The 20,120-nt window shown below is 38.4% G+C and overlaps 1 protein-coding gene across 1 annotated transcript in view; it reads left to right on the top strand.

Annotated features, from left to right (window-relative positions):
- The first annotated feature begins 11,109 nt into the window (after positions 1-11,109).
- The window catches only part of gfra4a (GDNF family receptor alpha 4a), a 359,192-nt gene continuing 350,181 nt past the window's right edge, over positions 11,110-20,120 (top strand). The window contains exon 1 of the mRNA XM_049481321.1: positions 11,110-11,618. Within this exon, the coding sequence (XP_049337278.1) occupies positions 11,558-11,618 (61 nt within the window). The 5' untranslated portion in view covers positions 11,110-11,557. The remainder of the gene's footprint in view (positions 11,619-20,120) is intronic.

The raw sequence follows: 20,120 nt of genomic DNA, 5'->3' as shown, positions 1-20,120 counted from the left end.
GGAAGCAAAATAAGTAGAGCACGGGCAAACAGTAGCCACATAGACAAAACCATCCCATAAACGGGAGACAGTCCAGAGTTCATACACCAGAGAAGCCAGCAGTAGAGATAATGCAAAAGGGGAGAAACAATAAACAGTCCAGATCATACATGGTAAATCCTCAATCAGAGGCACAGGCAAAAATTGGCGTTGAGAAAACAAAAGGCAAGGTCATACACGAAAAAAACAACAATAGAGAAAGTAACACTTTGTAAAGTGGATAAACCAAACAATACGCGGGACAGGTGTGTGTGTGGAGTGTCTTTTTATACTGCAGGTTATCAGTATTCGGGGCTTCCTGGAGGAATCAGGTGAGGTGTCACGTGATAGAGTGTGTGTGTGTGATGTCAGCTTGTGGTGCGTTCTGGGTAGTGTAGTTGTTTAACTGAAAACCTCCGTTAGAGCTGTGTGTGGGAGAAACAGGAGCGCCTACAGCACCAGATGTGACAATGCCAATATGGACAAAAGCTTAGGCTACTATAGTGCACTACCCCCCACCCTTTTCTAAAAGCCATAATATAACTATAATGTTATATTAAAGTGTAAATGTTGAAAATTCTGGGATGCACTAGGCAGCCTGTTGTGTTTGTACTTTGTTACTTTGTACTTTGTAACAAATCTTCTTGTATCAAAGTTTAACAAAAATAGTACTAAAAGCATTTATTTATGTATTTATTTATTATTTTACTAGGTAAAAATACCGAAATTACTTTATTAGTTAAAAAAACAACAACAACAACAAAAAAATTGGCCCTCTCAAGTGGGAGCAGGTAGGAGACGGAGAGAGCGGACGCACTTGCGAGTATTTGTTAATTAAACAAAACTGAAACAAAAAGAAACACGGAAGACACAGATAACATGGAAAAACATAACCTGATTGACGGTAGGACGTACAACCACGAATAAAGAACACAGGAACAAGGAGGACTATTTATACACACAGAAGGAGACAGGAAACACCTGGGAGTGGGTAACCAGGGGGCGGAGCTACAAACACACAGGTGAGCAACATACATTTGAAAATCTTTTAAACCTGTCCAATTTAACCAGGGCAGAACAAGAGGATTAAAATGATGAATCAGGAAACAATCAATAGTCAGGTGCCGTCGATTCTAGCATCAAGGACAAGTCTGAAGAGCAAATTGGTGATGCTCAAACTCACCTAAATCATGGCAGCAATTAAAACAGGGAATATTTGGCCTAAATACTTTATAATAGAGTTTATCAGTAAACTGTTTTTAAATTATTGCATGTTTTGTGTTAAATATTGAATGTTCCTGTGAATTATAGATAGAACTCTTAAGAATGCTGAATAACATAATGAAATAAAAAAACTACAGTACAGTGTGGTACATATGTAACCCATCTTTTTTTAAAGAATTAGTTGTCTTATAAATATAAAGTTGGTGTCTGGTGTTGAAACAGAGCAGTGGTCAAATTCTGGTTATAAAGAACTATGTAAGAATTAAAAAATATATTTATTTTAACTATGAGTTTAAGTTTAGTTCTAGAAGCTTCTACCCAATCCCAGGACTGTCACATTGTACATTTGATTAAAGAATAAATAAAAACTTGAGTACTAATTAATAGAGGTCTAACAACGGATAGAGATCTTGCAGAGCACAAATGTCAAAATAGGTCTTTGTAGCAATCCATTGTGTAGAGCTCAGTATAATATGTATATTTATTAAATATCTCATCAATGTTTTTCTATTTGTTTTGTTTTTTTATATATATATAATTAGAAAGTACAGACTGTTCCTAAATGTTTTGATTAAAGGACCATTGAAATTAATGGAAATATATCACATTTATTGGGGGGAAAAAAACGTTTACTTTACATATATATGTAAAATGAAGGGGGCTCTTCTGCTAAGCTTATTTTGAAACTATAGGAATTAGTTCTGGCAGTAATGATCTAATTCCATTGCGTTGTTTAAACACTGAATATTGCAAAGAACCAGCACCAAACAACAAGCCACTTCATCACAGTCTCACTGCCTCCAATAATCTAGTGATTTAAATTCATTTGTTGGTTTGTTTGCTCTGTTTATTTGCTGTGCGTTTGCTTATTATTCGTTTTGTTCACATGCAGCACACACCCAACATTCCCAAAAAGTGGATATGTAGCATGGGTTTACATAATTCCTCACAATTACTCCAAAAAGTATTTAAGTATTTAATTAACAATAGTCAACTGTCTTGCTATGACTTTCATTGTAAAAAATGTTTAAAATAGATCAAGAGTAATGTTTTTTGACAGTGAAGGCACCACAGGTCTAGTGCCTCTGCTGGCTGGTTGCAGTATGATGAGTAGCCCCGCCCATTTTCCATCTAATTTTTCTAAACTGTCTTTCCATTTCCATTGTTCTAAATTCAGCAGTTTCCCCAGAGCTAATATTATCACGTTTTTATATCCACAGTTTAAAACCTTATTCTACTGTATTGTAAATCAACCTTTATTTACACTCAAAATACATGGACGGTACCCCTCATTTTCAATGGAGCTGAGCCTTTACCAAATTAAAAAGACTGAAAAAAAGGTTCAAATATAAAAACAAGCAAACAATATAAGATTTAATTAAGAAAAAATTAAATAATTTAGAATAAAAGGATATGCAGACAGGCTAAAATGTAAAGCAACAGAACAAAGAGATGAATAATTAGAATAATAAAATATAAACACAATTAGAGAAATAGAGGAGTAAAAAAAAAACAGCAAAATTAAAAAAAGGTAACTTATGAAACTAAAATAAATAACAATAATAAAAAGTTAAGAAAGTATATAACAAATAAAAGGACGAGATAAATGAATTAAAACGGTAAAAGACCAAAAGTAAAACCAGTAATAAAATTAATAAATAGATTAAATGAATAAAATAAATAAAAAGGCTAAAATATATAAATTAAATAAATTAAAAGATAAAATGAATAAAATAAATAAAAGGTAAAAGAAAAAAATCAACTAAAACAGTTACAGGCTGGCTGTAGGTGGTTAAATACTAATAGTTTAAAATGATTTAATGACACTAGTGAGCTGAGTTTTTACTGCAGTAATTCCAGCTTTCTGGTGCTCTGTAGCTAAAATCAGATTTTCCAAGTTCAGTAAAAAATCTAGGAACCTGACAGGTGATCCAGTCACTAGAGCGAGTCTGGTAATTACTGTTAACAACTGTACAACACTTAAGCATAAAGAAAAACATTATCCCAAGCAAAAACTATTTATTTGTGCATTAGGGGGGCTCTGTTCACCCAGTGAAATTAGGCATAGGCTAATCTCATCCATATCTTGGGCTGAGACTAAATAAATACAATTTTGCTGTATTCTTAAGCTATGATTACATTCATTTTTTTTTTTTTTTGCTCTGTTTATTTCCTGTGTGTTTGCTTATTATTCGTTTTATTCATATGCAGCACACACCCAACATTCCCAATTCCCATGAGTATGTGGCATGGGTTTGCTTTCATGTCCTGGCCCTGTTTCCTGTCTGTCCTCGTTCCTGTGTGTTCCCCACGTGACCTGTGCTCCTGTGTTTCTGTCTCAGTACTTTTCCACCTGTGTTAATTGTAGCTCCGCCCCCTAGCCCCAGGTGTTTCCACTTCCCCTGTGTGTTATATAGTCCTCCTGTGTCAGTGTTTGCTGTCGGTCTCTGCACCTTCCCCTGTTGTTTGTCTATTCTGCGTTCCCGTGTTATTGCTCAGTGTTTATCTCGTTTTACTTCTAGTTCCTTGTTTATTTTCCTTGTTTACTCCCTTGCCCAGTTAGTTTATTCTGTTTTGTTTTAGTTCCCTGTTTGTTTATGTTTTGTTTACCTCTTGTTTGTTTTGGTTTATTCCTTTGTTTATTTGTTATTTATTTAATAAACTTTCTTTCCTTACCTGCATTTACGTCCGCCTCCTCGACTTCCTGCCTGGCTACCCTGACATTTGCAAATAAATGCAATGCCTTACATAAGCACAATTCCTCCAAAAAGTAATTAACAATAAGCAACTGTTGCCGTGATGTAACATGCTTTTTTATGTGCACACAAACGTGTAAATTTGGTGTGTTCTTAATTGGTAGATTACACAACATCTGGATAGAGTTATTATCTCAGTTTCACTTATGATAAGATTGCATGTTGCCTGGAAGCTCTTCAGATCTCCCCAGTGACAGCGGCTCACTCAAAGACTAAATAAGTAAGTAAGCAGATAAATAAATCAGTGTTCACATATATGTAGCCTCAGTGCAGCATCAGCAGCAGCAGCTTGCCTATAGCTGAATGAATTCCTGGGGTTCAGATGGACTCTTTCCAGAAAGGCTTGTTTAGAGGGAGAGATTAAATATAACAAGTTCAAGTACAGCATCCTTCTGGTCATTTTCTTTTGCTTATATTCCCATAGCAACATCAGCTGCACATTTTCACAGCGGTTGGACAGATATTTCAATTGCCAGTTCACACATATTATTTTATTCCCCGTCTTGGTGGCTGTTTCACAGCACAGTTCTGAATATTGTAAAAATATATTCAGGCTGTCTGCACAGGTTATTCACGATAAACAATGGGAGATGTTTGTGTTATATGGACAATTTACATATTTATCTTAATATATAAAGGGTTTGGACAGTGAAACTGAAACACCTGTCATTTTAGTGTGGGAGGTTTCATGGCTAAATTGGAGCAGCCTGGTGGCCAATCTTCATTAATTGCACATTGCACCAGTAAGATCAGAGTGTGAAGGTTCAATTAGCAGAGTAAGAGCACAGTTTTGCTCAAAATATTGCAATGCACACAACATTATGAGTGACATACCAGAGTTCAAAAGAGGACAAATTGTTGGTGCACGTCTTGCTGGCGCATCTGTGACCAAGACAGCAAACCACGGTATCCAGGGTAATGTCAGCATACCACAAAGAAGGACCAACCACATCCAACAGGATTAACTGTGGATGCTGTAAGAGGAAGCTGTCTGAAAGGGATGTTTGGGTATCCAAAAAAAAACGTAAAACCACGGCTGCCTCAAATCTCGGCAGAATTCACAGAATGTGCACCTCAGCTCTCAAGTTTTCACCAGAACTGTCCGTCACCACAATAAATTATTGGTGTTTCAGTTTCATTGTCCAACCCCTGTATTTATTATATTGCTCATTTTGAAGCTCATATGTTTCAAACAACAAATAGATAAAATCTACGTCTACTGGACATCTATACATCATCACATCCTATTTTCTCTACAGGAAAGGGCATCCTTTGGGACACTGTCTAGTAGGGTGGCACAGAAGACACTTAATTACGGCCCCCTTTTCTATTTGAAGGGTGTGAGTCCACTCACAGGAAATGTTGACTTTATCAAAATTCCCTTATCTAGAGGGCACATCATCATAATTTATTACAAGGAAGGGCATCCTAGCAGGCACTTGATCACTTTTTCTTTTTTTTCATATTGACTCTTTTTTTGCCACTCTAGAGGGCACCCTGCCACCCCCCTGAGTCCACCAGGGCAAAATCTGTGTGTTGTATGGCAGCGTTTTAGGGCCACTGTTAAAAAAACTTTGAGAAAAGTCATAATATTTTAAGAAAAAAAATTGTGGTAATAATACAAGAATAAATTCATAATATTTTGTGACGAAAAAAAATCAGAATATCTAAAGTTATTATTATTACATATTGCAAAAATAAAGTTAAACTATTTTTTAGAAAAAAGTGGAATATCTTACAGGAAAGTTGCATTTTTCTGATCAAAGTCTTTGCAAATGGATTCTTACTGCTTCATTTGAAAATAAGGGACGTTGAGGATTTTGGAAGTTATACTTTTCAAATCTCAAAATATTACAAATTTATTCCCAAAATGCCATACTACACGACTTTATTCTCAAAATATTACAACTTTATTCTCAAAATATTATGACTTGAAATAATTCTTAAAATAACATCCAGATGACTTTATTCTTAAAATATTATGACTTTATTCTCAAAATGCCATACTTTATGACTTTATTCTCTAAATATTATGATTTTATTCTCAAAATGATACACTGTATGACTTTATTCTTAAAATATTACGACTTGATTCTCACTGTCTAGTATTTTTATTTTTTAGTAGTGGCCCTAAAACCTTGTTTATCAGATTTACAGTTGAAAAAGGAAAAGGACTCAAATCTAACAGTTGTGCACCCTGCATGCCAGTACCTTGAATTGCCTTCTTTGATAAGGATCAGAGCCTGTATACACTTTTTATTGCAACTGTTGTAAGAATAGAAACATACTTGTTTTGTTGCTACATGTTTGTGCTGGATGCAATCATCATGTGCATCCTCAGAAATGAATGTGATGCATACGTAACGTGCAGTGCACACAAGTACAGTAGGGGCAGTGCAGGTATTTAGCAGTATCACAGTGGTAGAAAACTCTCAAGATCAGCTGAATGACCAAGTCCACAAATATCTTCATCTGTATGATTAATCCATGTCACTGCACAGTAAATAATATGCTAGTAACAACAGCTGGTGGAGACTTGGTCAGTGTTCTCTGCTCTGCCTTTTATTGGAAACCTCCAGTAATGCACGCTGCACAAATGCAAGTATCGTTATGCAGCAAGTATATTTTTAGCCTTAAGTACAGTTTGTTTGTTTTTTTCAGATGGAAAAAATGGATGCAATGGATTGCCTTTTGTGCTCTGTAATTACAAATAGAAGCTCTATAATTAATCAAATACGCTTTTGTTTTCTGCTCTAAACACTCTGAGCTGTTCCACTGTCATCTTGAAGCTCATTTGTTTGGTCTGCAACCGTGACTGTTCTGTAGAGTTCTGACTGGTCAGCCTGATTTTAATGCACTCATTCAGTGCAGAAATGCTCCAATTGAACAATGTATACAGCACTTTATGCTTTTTGGAGATCAGTTCAACTTCTGTTACTTAACTATTCACAGAAACTTTAGTCCTATCCGGATGGGATTAGTTTCTCGAGGGGACGACTGTGAAAAATATTTCATACTTCTATTCAGTAATAAAACTCTTGCATCGAGACTGCAATTAAAAATAGAGGAGAACATTGCGCTCAGTAGCTCCTCCATTTCCACTCGCTGTTGTGTTTACGTGAAAACACTCTGTGGAAACCCTGTCCAAAGTGTTATTACAGTGCGTTGCAGTGAACAAATAGCTATTATATTAAACACGAGGCGACAAAACTCAGAGAGGTGAGTCCGGACGGGACTAAAATTACTAGACGACCATGGGGTTCAGTGAAAAACAGCAGATAATTCAGCCTGTAATTTTCTCAGAAGACGTCTAAGAAAAACACATACATGGTCGTTCCAGACAGAATTAAAATCACAGAAGACCCCCCAATAAAAGAGAACATTACTCCAAGACCCCCTGAGAAACTACTTTTATTCCTTTATATTATGACTTTATTCTCAAAATAGTGGTCAAATAGCTATTTTATTAAAAGCGAGGTGATGAAACTCAGAGACGGGCATCTGGACAGGACTAAAATTACCAGACTTCCAAGAAAAACACATACATGATCGTTCCGGATGGGAATAAAATCACTTGTTCCATGTCGACTGTAAACAGAAGGTCCTGGAAACAAAATGTATATTTTATTTGTTATGCACATTTGTACATGGTATAGATTTGACTATGCTTAATCAAACTCTAGATTAGGAGACACAAAGGTGCCAGGATGGTATGACTGTCATGGTGAGCACAGAATTGCAGACACGTGCAGATACTGATAAAACAATACGTTTATTATAAAAATAAACAGATGTAAGACGTGGTTGATACAGAAAATGGGTAATCACCAGAAACCAGAGCAATGTAGACAAAACCATACCATAAACGAGAGACAGTCCAGAGTTCATACACGAGATATCCAGTATCAGAGCTAATCCAAGAGGCAGTAGTGAAAACACAGTCCAGGTAATACACAAGCAATCCAATATCAGAGGCAAAGGCAATAATCGACGTCGAGAAAACAAAAGCAGGGTCATACACAAGATAAACTGAGACAAGAGATAAAGTAACGCTTTGTAAAGAGGAGAACCTACAATACGCGGCGTGGGTGTTTGTGTGGAGTGCTCTTATATAGTGCCAGTAATCAGTATTCAGGACTTCCTGGAGGAAGCAGGTGAGGTGTCACGTGACCAGGTGAGTGTGTGATGTCAGCGGGTGGTGGATTCTGGGTAGTGTAGTTGTAGTTGAGTGTGGAAGGGACAGAGGAGCTAACAGCACCAGACGTGACAATGACTGAGAGATTTAAGACGATAGACCCAGATAGCAAAAAGGATCTGGCCCGGATCCGGAAAACTGTCCAAGGGCACAACGGACCAATACCGGAACGGATCCAGTTTGTGAATCTGGACCAACACTGGCCCAGCTCTGGGCCAGATGTCAGTAAAGTCATTATACCTTTGGCCCAAAACTGGGCAACATCCGGTTACCTAGTGTTACATCCGGATCGGCTCTTGCCCGGATCCGCATAACCTGCGCTTTAGATCTGTGCCTTCTCCATCCTGAATCCACATGTTCTCCAGCAGTTGTATTAAGGTCCGGCTTTCCTCTGGCCCAGGTCTGTTTAACCTGCATTTTAGATCTGTTCCTCCTTTGGCCTGAATCCAAAGTTTTTTTAAAGTCAAACTTTACTTTGTCTACCTAAATTAACTTTATAATGACAATGTGGAAATACTTGACAAAATAATTAACAAATATAGGAATGCTACATTTTATTAGAATTAAAATTAAAATAAATTAAAATTAATAGTCCGGGACAGTTCTGTTCCAGTTCTGGTTTGCTGATTAGATTTTTTTTTCTGAAATGAGACATATGGTGACTCTGGCTGGTGAGTTCAAACAGTGTCCTTTTATTAACATGAAGTAACACAAAACACAAAGTAAAAAACTCAGTAAAGGAAACTGAAACGAAAGTTAAAAGGATGCTTCCTGACTATAGACAGTACAGGTGAGTACATGAGTCCAGACCGCAAGGTCATAAAACTCCACATTCTGTAGCTCTTCCTCCATTAACCCTGTGCTCCCTCACAGCATCAGCTGGGTGTCCAAGAGCTAACCCCACTCTCCCCTCAATCCTTTCCATCCCTCTTAGGTTATGTTGTCAATTTAATGCAGAAGCACAAACCAATGGATCCAACCATTTTCTTTGACAGAGGAGTGACAAATTATATAAGAGAACACAATATAGCACAATAATGGGCTACTGTAAGATCACATGATCATCGCTGGACTCATAATAGGTTTGTATTTCAGGTAAGTATAACAGGTAGGTACAATAGGTAAGTATTCAGGGGTTGGACAATGAAACTGAAACACCTGTCATTTTAGTGTGGGAGGTTTCATGCCTAAATTGGAGCAGCCTGGTGGCTAATCTTCATTAATTGCACATTGTACCAGTAAGAGCAGAGTAAGAAGGTTGAATTAGCAGGGTAAGAGCACAGTTTTGCTCAAAATATTGCAATGCACTCAACATTATGGGTGACATACCAGAGTTCAAAAGAGGACAAATTGTTGGTGCACATCTTGCTGGCGCATCTGTGACCAAGACAGCAAGTCTTTGTGATGTATCAAGAGCCACGGTATCCAGGGTAATGTCAGCATATCACAAAGAAGGACCAACCACGTCCAACAGGATTAACTGTGGATGCAAGAGGAAGCTGTGTGAAAGGGATGTTCGGGTGCTAACCCGGATTGTATTCAAAAAACATAAAACCTCAGATGCCCAAATTACGGTAGAACTCAATGTGCACCTCAACTCTCCTGTTTCCACCAGAACTGTCCATCGGGACAATAAATTATTGTAAATTATTATAAATTATTGCTCCAAAACCAGGTGTTTCAGTTTCATTGTCCAACCACTGTAACCGTGTATAGGCCTAATGAGGATAGGCAATCATCTTATCCTCCCTACAAAAGATTATTGTCGACATATAATGACTTTATTCTCAAAATGTTATACTGTACAACTTTATTCTTCAAATATTCTGATTGTATTTTTTAGAATGCCATACCGTACAACTTTATTTTTAAAATATTACAAATTTATTCATAAAATGCCATACCGGGACATCACAATGTCATGTGACCGGGATTATTATCAACTGCAGTCCATGCAAGAGTTTTATCACTAAATATAAGTGTGACATATCTTTTACAGACTTCCCCCTGAGAAACTAATCCCGTCCAGTTAGGGCTTATAAATGGGCCGATTTTATGAGCTCAGTGAATTCCAGCGTGGTACTGTGTAAGGATGCCACCTGTGTAACAAGTCCAGTCGTGAAGTTTTCTCACTACTAATTATTCCACAGACAACTGTCAGTGAAAATATATCAAAGTAAAAGCGACCTGTAACAAAAGCAACTGTCTCTGTCAGCATAAAATAACAGAGCCGGGTCCGCAGATGCAGAGGTGCCTAGTGTGCAGAGGTCACCAACTTTCTGCAGAGTAAATCGCTACAGACCGCCATGGCTGTGAAGCTCCATTCAAGTCTTAAATCACTAAACGCAATGCAGGTGAGAAGATACTTTTCGCAATATAGTACTTTGCAAATGCACCAAAGAAGTATCAAAGTCATCTTCTATCCCATTCATGTTAAAAAGAGTCAACCTGATGCTACACATCCTTTCCTGAAGATCATGACTGCCTGATGATGATAGTGTTGTCCTTGCACGTGCGTTTTCCTTTCACTGTCCTCCCGACGCACCCCCCCCACCCCCATCCCCCCCCCCCCTTTTCGTTTCGTTGCCGCCACATGATGTGTTGGGCGCCGTGTTGCGCGCGCTGGAACCCGGTGCGCTCGCGCTTACGCGCTTACACACTGTCCAACACACACACACGCACATAGACACACGTATTCGAGCCCACAGCAGCCGCCAGCCGGTGATCCAATCTCAGCTCTCTCTCTCTCACACACACACTTACTCTTTCTCTCTCTTCCTCACACACACACACCTTCTGGGGATCACCACCGAGCCTAAACAGCTGCTTTTCCTCTTCTAATGCAGCTTCCTTCCACTTAGTGTTTTTTTTTGGGGGGCGGGAGGGGGTGCTTTGGAGAGAGAGCCAGTGGTGCGCGCGCGCGCCATCATTTCACTCACACGCTCACTCTCGCCTCCTCTCCTGCGCGCGCGACTGTGCGGCGGCTGTGCGACTCTGCGAGCGAGTGTGTGTGAGTGAGTGTATGAGACCGTGGTGGTGTTTTCTCCTGCATCCAGCTCCGCGTTATTTGGCTGCAGATAAGAAGAAGATGATTGAGGATTCTGTGCAGAACTATCGCCGGGTCTGGACTGCTGCTCGCCGCGCCTTCGTGTCGTTAAAGCGGCGCTAAGGAGTGCAGAAGCAGGAAAATTAAAATAAAAAATAAGAATAAATAATTAATTAATTAATAAAAAAACGTGTCCCGGACTGCATGCTGGAACTTTGAGACTACAGGCGGACGAGCAAGTGAGCAACTCGCTCAGGGCTTGATTTTTCCTTCTTTGTATCTACCTACATCTATATCTCTGTATCTCTGGCGGGACTCATGGCTCTGATGCGCAGGATGGACCTGATCGGGCTCTCTCTGCTCCAGCTGGCTGTGCTCGGTGAGTCTCAAATCTTTCATCATCAGCTCCTCCGCTGCGCGCGGCCGGTACGCTGCTGTTGGCCGGCGCGGCCAGCTGTTCGCTGTTTGCTCCAGGTGTGAAGGGGACGATGGTATGGTCCTGTCTTTTCCACCATTGCTTGTCTTTTATTATGAGTGCTTCCACAGGGGAAATAGCCTGAGTTTAGAAAGTTGGGTCAGTAACCTTGGGCGCGCGTGACTGTTTCATTTCTTTTTTTTTTCCTTTTTTTTGAGATTGCGTGGTTTCAGGTAGAACATTTGAGAAACATTTTGATTTATGCTGGTGTGATTTTTATTAAAGGGAATAATATTATTAAAGAGACATTTTATGCGTCCAGATATAACATCTGAGACTCATTAGGTTCGTGTGACTGTATAGTTATTTATATATTTTTATTTATTTACTTATTTATTGCTGTTTTTTTTTTAAGATTGCATGGTTTCAGGTAGAACATCCGATTTAGGCTGGTGTGACCTTTTTAATTATTTATATATATATATATATATATATATATATATTTTTTTTTTTCTTAAAGAAAGATTAAAGCATTCAGTGTCAACATACGAGACACATTAGGCAGACAGTTTGTTATTTATTTATTTAATTATTATTATTATTATTATTATTATTATTATTATTATTATTATTATTATTATTTAAGATTGTGTTGCTTCACGTAGAACATTAGAACATTATTATAGTTTTTAATTATTTTAAGAGACATTTCATATATGTATCCAGCTACAGCATATGAGATATTCACGTTTAGGATAATGTGTCTTATTTTTTGGTAAAGATATTATATTGCTTCAGCTAACTTTAAGCTGGTGCTGTGACTCTATTCACGTGTTAAAATGACTTACCCTAATGTTTAATACACTACGTTAAAAACGCTCCATCCGTGAAACGGCAGCACGGGGACGAACAGCGCACCGCGAAATCATTCAAACGAGGCCAGTGCCCCGTAGCCCTTTCCTTTCCCGCCCGTTTTCTGGTTATCCCCCTCCCTCTCTGCGCTCGGATTGGCTAAGAGTAGCGCGCGCTCCATAGTGTTCTAGACAGTACTGCGGCGTGAGCGCTTGAGCAAGCAGCCAATCGCTGCGGGAGAGGGCGGGGCTTCTCTGAAAACGGGCGGGAAGAAAACATAGCTGCACTGTCCGCAGCTGGAAGGAGGGCGAAGCGAAGGAGGACTGCATTTAATGCTTTATTAATCCTTTCGCTGTTAATGATTTACTGTTATTATTTTAATAATCGGATTTTAAACCTGTTGTCAGGTATCTGTGAGTATCCCACACACAGCTGGTGGGTTTAGAAGTGCTGTAGCTGTTAAACCGCCATAGCGTAGCCTATAGCTTACCTACCCAGGGGGAAACGACGGTGTTTCTTTTCTTTTTTTTTTTTTGCTCGTGTAAAGTCTGGCACTGCGAAGTAGGTTAACTGTGGAGAGAGAGAGAGAGAGAGAGAGAGAGAGAGAGTTACAAAAGAGGGAGAGGGAGTTTTCTCACAGCAGTGAAAAAGAGAAACTTAAGTTACCCCTGTGCTGTGAACCTGGGAATCTGGAAATGTAACACAAATATTTTGCCTCAAGTGAGCTTACTAACTAGCCAAGTTATTTACATGTTAAGACAAATTTGTGCAAATTAGGCTGTAGTTTCATTTCATTTTGTTTTTGGAAACGTTTGGTGCCAAGTTATTCTTATTCATTTTATTTACCATGTGTTCAACCAAGTCAATCCCACTGAGATCACATACAGTGGCGTGGAAAAAGTATGTTCCCCCTTACAAATGTATTTTGTTTATGTAATAGCTCTTAATGTGTTCCACTGGGATCCCAACGCTTTAGAATTACTTTGGAACCTTTTCCAGACTGATAAATGTTTAATGACATTGTTTTCTCATCTTTTTTTTTTTCATAATGTGTTGCTTTTTTAAGATCTTTAGCTGCTTCATGTTGTCAGACAGCTTCTATTTAAGGGATTTCTTGATTTTACAGGTCTGGCAGTAATCAGGCCTGTTTGTGGCTAATGACATTGAACTCAGCTTTCCAAAAAGTGTGATGAATCACAGTTAACGTAATTAAGGGGTGCAAGCACAGGGCTAGATTGGTATTGAAATTATTTTTGTATTTACTCAGGTTATATTTGATCTAATTTGATATCTAATATTAAAGCTTGTTTGATAATCTGAAAATAAAAGTATGACAAAAATGGAAAACACAAGAAATTTGTAGAGGGGAAAATACTTTTTAACACACTGTAGCTCTTTTTCAAGGAAAGCTATTTTATATGCAACATACATTGATTAGTAAGAGAACCACAATTCATAATGAACCTCCAACCCCCATTATATACCCAGCATCCAGCATATGCAGACACTAAGCAGAAGCATTGATGTGCAACACATTTCCATAATCAATAACAGGCAATAAGGTAGACTCCACCTATCTTCCTTTCACAGAAAAAGAAAAACAAGCCATATTTACATAAGAAAATCCTAATAAAAGCTATATTCTGTTTGTTAAATACTGAATATGTCATGTAATTAGTAAGGGGTTGGTTGTATCTTTTAGATATAATCATTCAAAACAGCCTTGCCAATCACTAAGCCCTATTTACTAAGACTATATGTGCATCACATTTTCACTGCATAATTTACTTTAATTAACCACCTCAGTGCCTGTAAATTCCTCTGGAAGATGCATTTATGTAGACATGCTCACATGGAGACCGCACACAAAAGCACAAACCCCTCCACCTGCCACGACTCAAAGCAGAAATTTACAGGCTTGAAATTCAAACAAGAGTCCTAATAAAATAAAAAGCGCAATTCAAGAATAGTGAAAAGATCCTGCACTCTGATAGCAGAAGTTCTCAGGGAAAGTGAAGAACTTGCTGCATCACTCCAACTACAGTGTGGAATTCTAATAACAGGGTTATGTAAGTGTCCTCATCATTAAAACAGGCGTGTGCACGCTTTCACTCCCACACACACACACACGCTCACACACAATTGCACACACACAGTTTTCAAGGTGGATCATGAAGAGAGGACACACGACTAGCAGACAGCAGCTGGACCTCAACAGTAGCTTCAGAAAACTTTATATTTTGTCTTTAAGCGCAAAGTTTTAAGATCCCACCTGTACAGAATGTCTTGAATAGTATAAATACACTGTAGCACTGAAGAGCTACATTGATGTGTTTCAACTTGCAGTTGCAGACTAAGGCTATGTTCCTATAGCAGGTAAAAGTGACCTGAATCCAGTATGTTGGAAACCTTGGCTTGAATCTGATCTTTTTGTTATATGTAATAAAACAGGATTGAATACAGTCTTTTTTGTTTTCTTTGAGAAAGTGACATGGATTTGATCTATTTTGTAGTGTTTTCGTATGTAGTAAAACTGGCCCGAATACCGAGCATATTCAGATTTAATCCAACTTGTCCAAGCTAGTACGCCAGTCCATATGTTTGTAACTAAAAATATGCATCACATAACACTTGTTACAATTGTACAGTAAAATCCATGCCATATTACTCCAAATACTGCCAAATTTGTTTGCTTTTGGTGGATTATGTAAGTCTTATTATGAGTGTTTGTCTTTGGCTAGATCAGGATAAGGAGTAACTGAAAAGAATATCAACGTTTGATTGTTTAATTTTGATAATCATGTTGGTGTGTAGGACACAGACCCATTTATCCAATTCTAAGCAGGAACTCAACAAACAGCTTTATTCACAGCTTTAGTAACTACTAAAGCATGAGTAGACTAATAAATCCTTTGTGACAAATGATTTATATCAGTGTTACTGAACTCTTATTTTTTCATCAGTAGTGAGATTTGTGATAAATTATTCTATATCAAAGGCATTTAAACACATTCATCATCAAAGTATTGTAAAACGTGAGGAGCGAATGAATAAATGAACGAAACAAGGAATGGATAATAAATAACTGCCATATACTTTAATGAACATCAGTCACTAACAGATGCTGTAATTACTGTATATCTCTTAAAACTCAAAAAAAGCCAATTTTTTTCTATATTTTAATGAATTTTATTTGCCTAAAATAAAAGAAATATATAGAAGATGGTCACACATGCTAGAAGTAACTTCACTCTACGGATTCTTTTAATAGCTGAAATATGTTGTTCTGTAATAATAAAATATACCAGCCCTGGCTAAAATGCTTAAAATTTAGATGAAAATATGAACAAAATGTAAATATTAGACCATATTTTCGGTTCCAGTATTGGCTGCATTTTAATACATTTTAATATGTTTTTTTTATCTGCCCAAAATGGCAGATAAGCTAATGTTTTTTGATAAGACATGGATGACACTGTGCAGGTTAGATTAATTGGTTCTGTTGTTTGATATGATGTGTGGATTACTGCTTGACGAGTCCTCATTTATTGACCTCAGAACACCGGAATGCAGCATTATTTAACACATTTTTTTGTGATTAATTAATCAAAATTAACACAACCCTAACTATACCTTAACCCTAATATACATTAAATAGTTTTTTTTTTATTACACATTTGTTGAATTAACTGTGCCTACTTTTCCGTAGTGTAGCTGTGATGATTTGATTGCATTTAGTGACAATAGCATTAGCTAATAAGGTCAGGATGTTGGAAGATCATTAACACAACTCATCTTTAACCATCATCACCAACTCATCTCAAATGTATTGGTTGAAGCACCAACGTTCCAGAGAACACAGTTTCACTGTTCTACAGTTCAATGCTGAGGGGCTTTATACCATTCTACCCCACACCTGACATGAGGCATGGTGCCAATAGGGTCATACTTATCTGCTCCACAGAGTCCTATTCTGTTGGCAGTACTTCTTTACAGGGGCTAGACAAGCTGGTTGTGTTTGTGTGTGTAAGTGTGTGTGCATTTACAAATTGTTGTCAGAAATGTTTGCAACTCTAAAAAGCTGAATGCATTTGTTAAAAGTGTGTCCACAAACATAATTAATTGCTTGCTTACTTTATAAGATTCTGGTCAGGATTTCCGCTAGGTGTCTCGTTCGCATATTGCAGCATCGTGATTTATATGTATTGCAAATGTTGCAGTAGCAATTAGCAAACAATATACTGTGCGGCCAAAGCAAGAGATTGCATTGAGATCACTGTGAGATGCATAATGGCACTGCTGGAGGCTAATGAGGGTGAAGTGTCTTATTCCAAGGTTTCCTCTTCCGCTCTTCTCTTATTCCCACCCTGTGCACACACTCCATCTCTCTGAGGGCTGGCCCAAGGCTGCGGCCTTCCAGTCATAGTTAGATCCCTGCCTGCAAGAGGCGGCAGCACAGGCACTTTTTCCAACAGCGGGCGCACCTGATCTAGTCATGGATGAAACATGCTTTCACGCATATTATATATGTATATTAGTGGTGTGCAGTGAGGCCCTTCTAACCCTTCAGAGAAAGGGTGACAATAGGTGCATGTAAATCATTACATAATATTTAATCAGGAAATATATATTACAGTAATTGTAAACTATAAGCATATATTTTATAAATTAACTAAAATAAAAAAGCAACTAATTCAAGGCATTAGTCTGTGTTTTTAAGTTGCTCTTATCTGACTGACAGCTGTTTTAACCAATCAAAGCTTTTTAAAATGGCTTCTGCTCACGTGTCTGCCTGGACCCTTCTGCTGATTTTGAGAAGAGTGTAGTAATGAGTATATTAGTCAATTTGCAGGACAATCTAACCAATCAGATTCATGATTTTCACTACGGGGGCAGAGCCATGTCTGTCTAACCCCTTCTCAGCACTGAGCTGAAGGCACTACGCGTTGCTAAGTGTAAAACGGAGGTCATGCTGGATTAGATCAATAGTTAGCTAACTATAATGGAATTGCAATAGTAAATAAGACAGATATTGTGTCATATCAAATTAAAAAGCCTTTTTATTGGCCAATAATAGGCCGCCTATTGGTGGTGAGTTTTTGTGTGTACTTAATGTTTTGGCTGACCTGGCGTCCTGTAGTCATAAAAATGAGTGATGTTTATTGGCCAGCTTTACTTAAGCATTGTTTTTGTTTGCATTAAGCTCATATAAGTAAGTTGAAGCAGAAAATATGTAGTTCTAATATAAATCTATGTGTAGGTCTGTGGGTGAAGGGAGGAGGGTGTTGCATATTGTGAGAATAACTGATGTCAACTATGCAGAAAGTGCAAATACACAGTTATACAGTTGCAAAAAAAAAGTATGTGACCCCCTTGGGATGACTTGGATTTCAGCATAAATTGGCCATTAAATGCCTTCTGATCTTCATCTATAGTCACAACAATAGACAAACACAGTCTGCTTAAACTTATACCACACAAAAAAAACGATATGTTTGCATGGTTTTACTGAAGCCAACATGTTAACATTTACAGTGCAGGGTGGAAAAAGTATGTGAACCCCTAGGCTAATGAGCCAGGATCAATGTGATGAGAATGGATATTTCTGGAGGTGTGTCTGCAGAGATGGGGGTGTGTCCATAGAGTGACCATGGAATGGTGGGAATGTAAAAGTGTCACAGAGTCTTTAGTTTGCTGTGCTGAGAGGAGTTGAACAGTTTCATGGCCTAAGGGACAAAAGACCTCCTCAGTCTGTCCATGTAGCAGGTCTGGGACATCAGTCTGCCACTGAATGAGCTCCTCTGCTGTGCAGAGGGTGGTGAACATTGTGCATGATGTTCAGCAGCTTGCTGAGGGCTCTCCTCTCTGCCAGTGGTGTTAAGAACTTCAGCTCTAATCCCAGCACAGAACCAGCTTTCCTCACAAGCCTGTCGAGTCGTCCAGCATCCCTCTTGCTGATGCTGCCTCCCCAACACACTACAGCGTAAAAAAATGAGGACGCTGGCTACCACAGACTGGTAGAACATCAGCAGGAGTTTCTGGCAGATCCTGAAGGACCCGAGCCTCCTGAGGATGTACAGTCTGCTCTGTGCCTTCCTGTATTCACATACACAAGCACATACAAATGGTCACACTCTGGCACCACGGTTAAACGCTGTCTTTTTTCAGTGACCCACAAACGTCACATAGAGGCATTTCCCTTACAGCCCAGTCTCTTAGTGCAATGTGGAACAGATAACATACAATGCTCGTGTAAACGAACACTTCCCCGGGGAGCTGCATTAAGATTTGTGCCACGCTAATGCTATTTAGGAAGCACACAGATACATGTCTGCAGGGCTGTTAAGATGTAAACAATATAAGCAAGTGCTTTGGGAACCCTCGCCACCAGGGAGCCCCAGGAGAAAGATACAATGATTCTATTGTTGGCACAGTTCAGGCAGGGGGTTCACATGGGGGTGGAAAAGAACGGGAGATTCAACATGAAAGGTACCCAAGTTAGAAATGTGCCACGGCACCATCAGAAGAGAAGATGAGGAGCACACATCCGTCTGGAGTGGAGAAGCGGAGAGGGAAAATGCCGCCGCACATCTGCTTGCTCAGTGATCGTCAGTCATGTGTCCAGTTCTTAGTTTGTAAATGATGAGCTTCCAGATTGTGCTGTAGTGACAGAGACAGCAAGTCAGTGGAGGTTAAAAAGGATCTAAGGATGATGTTACAGAGGATCTTGAACAAATCTCATATTCATACAGTATAGGCCTGTAATGATTATTGCATTATGAGTTTATTGGACAATATGGACAAGACATGAATTATTTTTAATGTCCTCATTATCGCCCATAATGTTTTTTTTTTTTTTTTTTAACAAGGTGAGATCATTAACATTAATGGGCCAGTATGTTTGGTTTAATATGGTTTGTTTAAAAGATTGCAATTTAACTCCTAAACACACAAAAGCGTATAACATATTAAGGTACTTTATTCATTAACCACAAGGACTTCTGTGCAAATGAACTGGGACTATTCTTCAGTTTAATTACACTTTCAGCCAATTGGAAGGCAGATCACCAGTTATAGGGTTAATTTTATTTATGATTTATTTGTTTGGGATATTTAAAATACCTGTATTTCAATTGTCTCTATATTTGTAAGTAAATATTAGTACATAAACTGCATTATTATGCTTTAGAGTATCATTTTGTCAAGTGGCATAAAAAAAGCCTTAAAATGATATGAATATTCCAAACAAAAGTAGTGATTGTGACAGGCTCAAAACTGCTTTTATTTTAAGATTGGATCCATTGGATGGCAAACCATACAGTTGTAAGAAAAAGTATGTGAACCCTTTGGAATGACTTGGATTTCTGCATAAATTGGAGTTAATAATGTAATTTTGGGAGTGTGAGCCACGCCATTACTCCTCCCACACTCCGACCTATATAACCATCACTTCCTCTCTACCTGAGTGTAGAACAAACCTGTGTGAACAACCTCGCACCTACCTCCTCCCCATCTTCCTCCTTCATTTATTTTCTCCCTTTCTCTTCCTGTTTCTCTTTGTGTGGGGGGCTTCAGCTTCACGCTTTTCCAGCGAAGCTGCCCCGAACTCCTGCC

Source organism: Astyanax mexicanus, chromosome 7 (genome assembly GCF_023375975.1).
Source record: "Astyanax mexicanus isolate ESR-SI-001 chromosome 7, AstMex3_surface, whole genome shotgun sequence".
Lineage (NCBI taxonomy): Eukaryota > Metazoa > Chordata > Actinopteri > Characiformes > Acestrorhamphidae > Astyanax > Astyanax mexicanus.
Note: the sequence above shows the minus strand (reverse complement) of the source record. Positions and strands in the feature narration are given on the sequence as shown.